The sequence below is a fragment of the Polistes dominula genome, unplaced genomic scaffold, assembly GCF_049000335.1.
Source record: "Polistes dominula isolate Pdom_NZ unplaced genomic scaffold, Pdom_raw_medaka contig_28, whole genome shotgun sequence".
Classification (NCBI taxonomy): domain Eukaryota; kingdom Metazoa; phylum Arthropoda; class Insecta; order Hymenoptera; family Vespidae; genus Polistes; species Polistes dominula.
The window spans coordinates 5,196,477-5,201,043 of NW_028300879.1; the positions used below are offsets into that span (position 1 = coordinate 5,196,477).

Sequence of the window (4,567 nt, forward strand, 5' to 3'; positions counted from 1 at the left end):
TTTTAAATGAAGAGAGGACGACATTGATTAAAAATACGATATTTGAATTTGCATTATAAATGTATAAGAAATAATGAAAGAAAAAAAAAAAAAAGAAAAATAAGAAACAAGAGAAATGAAATAATGGGTGCTAAAATTCCATATAATCGCGTTTTAACTAATTTCTTTTTGTCTTTTTTTTGTTTTATTTTCAATTAATGATATACTTTTATGTGAAATATTTGTAATTATATAAATATTTATACATATAAAAGAAAAAAGAAAAAAGAAAAAAAATTAGAACAATGTTTGATGAGAAACCATTAAGTTTCATAATTTTATTAATGAATGAAATAATATTTATGTACAGTTAAAAAGCAAAAAAGCAAATTAATTCCGAATAAATGCAACGATATTAACATTTTATCGTTTTTTTAATTTTATCAAATTAATTATTATTATCTTTTTAAATTGTTATCTTTTATTGTTGTTATTGCAAATAACGATCGAATAATTGCAAAGCGTTTAATTTTTATCGATCAAATTATATCATCGAGGATTAACGTTGTGTAGTAGTAAGTGTGCATGATACACTTTTTTTCTTTCTTGACAATTTGTAACATACAAACGTATGTGTAACACATGTAAGACGATGTAATAATAATAATTATAATAATAATAATAATAATATTGATAATAATATTAAATAGTTGAAAATATGTAAGTAAACAAAAATATACTACATGCATTCGCTACAAAAACATTACAATTGATTATTTTCTTCTTTACACCACACAAATCTTATCTTTTTGTGTAAAAATATTTCAATGTATAAATGAAATAATTTCATGGAAACCCTCTGATCACCTGTTTGGAGTCACCAGCACGTACGATTTCAAAGAAATCAACCATCCAAGTATATTTACCCTGTTTTCATCTTACTTAACTTTAATGATCTAATGCGAATTAATTTATTTAATAAAGAAAGGTTCATTGACATGAAAAATATAATAGAGATGATTTTTTATTTGGCAAATTATCTGACAATAAGTAAATTTTCTTAATTAATTTCATAATAAATATTACATATTTATATCCACAAATATATTATTCAATATATATTAATTAATGTACACGATGCGGTGAAAGTAATTATCAAATCTAATGTTTACAAAATATAAAAGCTATAAATCAAAAGAGAAATTATTTTTCTTTTACAAATTTATATAAAAAATATAGATAGAATCTCACTTTCCCACATAATATTTTCTAATACCTATAATATCTATTATTCAATAAATTACATGGAATTATATTTGTTAACACCTTTTTCCTTTTTTATACAATATGCATACATAAAACATATGCAATAAATAATTAATTAAATTAATAAAAAAAAAATTCAATTCATTCATCATTTGTTTTTCTCTCAATGAATTTCAAGATGAAACAATAAATTTAAAAATGTCTATTTTTAAATAATGCTTTTTAATTTCAAAGCAACATTGGAAATAATTCTGTGAAGCTCTCATGCCAAGTATCTGTTAAACATATACTATTATGTTTGTTACTGCTGTTGTTGTTGTTATTATTATTATTGTTCTTATATATATCTGGACTAGGGGAACCGTGAGACTCATAACCACCATCCGAAAAATGTGCATCTGATTTGCTTGAAGAAAACGATGCATCAACATTATCTGAACATATGCTCGAAGGTGACATAGTGTCTGTGCAGGTGTAAGCGGGTGAATATTGATCTGAAGAAGAATGATGCATTGTCATAGATGTTACATCATCGACATGATAAGCATTATCACAACTACTTATTTCTTCTACGCATTCTTGTATGGCTATATTATCTTCTTGACCGGGATAAATAACGGTTATAGAATTGGTAGTTTCGTCATAGGTACCATATACCGTTTCCATATCATTTATATCCGGCTCTTGTTTAACATCTATCTCATTTTTAATAACAATCGGTGTTGTTATTCGTGAATTATCCGGAACAATTCGTACAACATCTGAACTACAGTTAGAACGCCAAGAATTATTACTATTTAAGTTTCTATCATCGATTGTATCGGTTTCCACATTTTTTGATGTCTCCCCCACCATTCTTTCTGAATTGTCAGATTTTTTAATGGTATTTCCTTCGGCCGAAACCTAACGAGATAATAAATTTATTATTAATGAAGAAAAAACTGAATTAAAATGATATAGAGATAGACTAGAAATGGATGAACATTCTTTTTTCTTTTTTTTATATAATATCCATGAATACTATTACAATATAATATAGTTTGTCTTTCACATAGAGTAATATATTACATTAGAATAAATTCATCCATTTCTGGAAGATCCGATAATAAAAGTAATATATGATTTGTTACGCGTTTATAAGAAATGATTTCTCAAACGGATATATAAATTTTATTTTTCCTTAATTAAAACTCACTTGTTCATCTGATCTATGAGTATTTGTTTCCATTTCTGTGGTAACTTCTCGAAGAAGGCTTTCCGCAAGTTCATCGAGTCTGTCGATGTAATCATCCCCTTGGAGATCTCCAAATAATTCCTCGAGAGGAGGTAGAGGGTCATAATTTTCAGTAATATGGTTGCTCCTGGTGTTAGTGTCAGGGACGACATCGACTGTACTGTCCCACCCTGCGGCAGAGGGTTTTGTGGAGATACGGCAGATCCCAGTGAAGGTACAGGACAACCGACGCGTGCCTGACACGATGAACATAGTTGCTCGCTCATATTACTTGTTTCTCTCTCTATCCTCAATTTTTTGGTTTCGCTGACAAGCAACTCGTTTTGCGACTTTAATAAAGCACATTCTTGGGTTAACACGTCGTTTCTCTGTTTCAAAATTCTCACCGTCTCTTCTAATTCATCCAACTTCGCTTTTTTTCCTATCCCTCGACGTTTGTGCTGCTACTCTGTTTTTTAATTTTCTAAATAAAATGAAATACAAACAATAAGCAAATTTGTTTAAATATTTTAATTCAATTCATTTATATTTAAACGTGTGTGTGTGTGTCTGAAATTAAATACATCAATCAACATACTTTCTTTGTAATTTTTCTTCCCATGTAAGATGATCAAGTCGACGTTTCTTTCCTCTACCATTACAAACATCTGGTTTGAAGAATGCAACATCTTCTTGAAGTTCTTCCTGTTTAGGTATTTTCATCGTAATATCCATATCCATTTTGTTGGTTAAAAACGAAGAAAGATCCAATTTAGAAACCGATCTGACAAGCTCGTTGGTGGGCACAATGGTAGAGCTTTTTGAAAAGCCCTTAGGAAATGCAATGACTACGCTCTTCAATGCACTCATATTCATCCATATGTGTATCAATTACTAATACAATTAACACTTTTTTTTAATTTAACCCAACTTTACAATTCGAACCTGTCCTTTCAAGTACGTAACCCCGACTGGCACAAGACATAACAAGCGAATGAAATTTAAAAGACCCTTCTGTTATGTTGCCTGATGCAACAGGAGTATACTACTGCGTGCAAGTAGTATCACACTTATGAATCTAATTCTTTACTGTATTCTCATTGGTCGATAATGTTTCCTCTAAGTATGTGGCGTTTGCTTATTGGCTAGAAACGACGCGATACATAAACGATCAATTCAATAGAAATACCATATACATATATATATAGACAGCGGCGTATATTTCACTTTTGCGTCATTTTTTATCATTTATCACGCTCACTACTAATGTATTATTTAGTATCTTTATAAATACGATAAGTCATTGAAATTAAAAAAGTTTGGTGATTCATTAAGAGGAAACATTATTTATTTAAATTAGTTTCATTAAATGTTTGATATTTATATTTCGTAAAACTACTTTACATTTTTCCTTGTTTATTAGCAATCTATAATAGATAATAATTTATAATTTAGATATATTTCTTATCTTTTCTTACGATTATATGAATTCAGGATCGTTATCATTTTTTAAAAATGTTTTTTTTTAAAGTTTTTTTTTTATAAAATCACCAATATGTAAACAATCGTTTAGATATAGTAGTTTTTATTGACTTTTATATATTTATATAAATATTAAAGATAACACGAAATATATTATATTTTCATATTTGTATTCTGATAAAATATGAGGCAACATAAATCAAATATTTTTTAAAAATATACATATCAAAAATATTATTCCTTTTAAATAAAATTATAGAGTTACCTAAATTTATGTATAAAAGAATTTCAATAAAATTATTATTCTAATTAATTGTTTACATCTCTCATGATAAGTGAACAAGAAAATTTACTGTAATTCCAACAGAGTAACATCAATTTTACTTTGTTTCCAATTTTGGTCACTAGAAGGCGGATAAAAGTTTCAGTCGGTAACAAGAGTCTCGCCGATAAGGTAGGAATCTCTCAAAACTTTAATAAATGAATAAAAATCTTTTTTTACGTAAAACTATTGTTATCACACACACTTTTTTTTTTTTTTTTAAATAAGATAATATTAAATAGAATTTATATAATTTGTTAATCATTTATTCGATAAATTTTATTGTTGAAAGAAATATTTTTATA

The 4,567-nt window shown here is 27.2% G+C and overlaps 1 protein-coding gene across 1 annotated transcript; it reads right to left on the reverse strand.

The window, feature by feature from the left end:
* Window positions 1–987: 987 nt before the first annotated feature.
* LOC107066920 (X box binding protein 1) lies at window positions 988–3,524 on the reverse strand. The gene is given in 5 exon segments (XM_015321977.2): window positions 988–2,148; window positions 2,441–2,587; window positions 2,590–2,898; window positions 2,900–2,942; window positions 3,057–3,524. Coding segments are annotated over 5 exon segments (1,446 nt in total). The 5' UTR covers window positions 3,329–3,524; the 3' UTR covers window positions 988–1,473.
* Window positions 3,525–4,567: the final 1,043 nt, after the last annotated feature.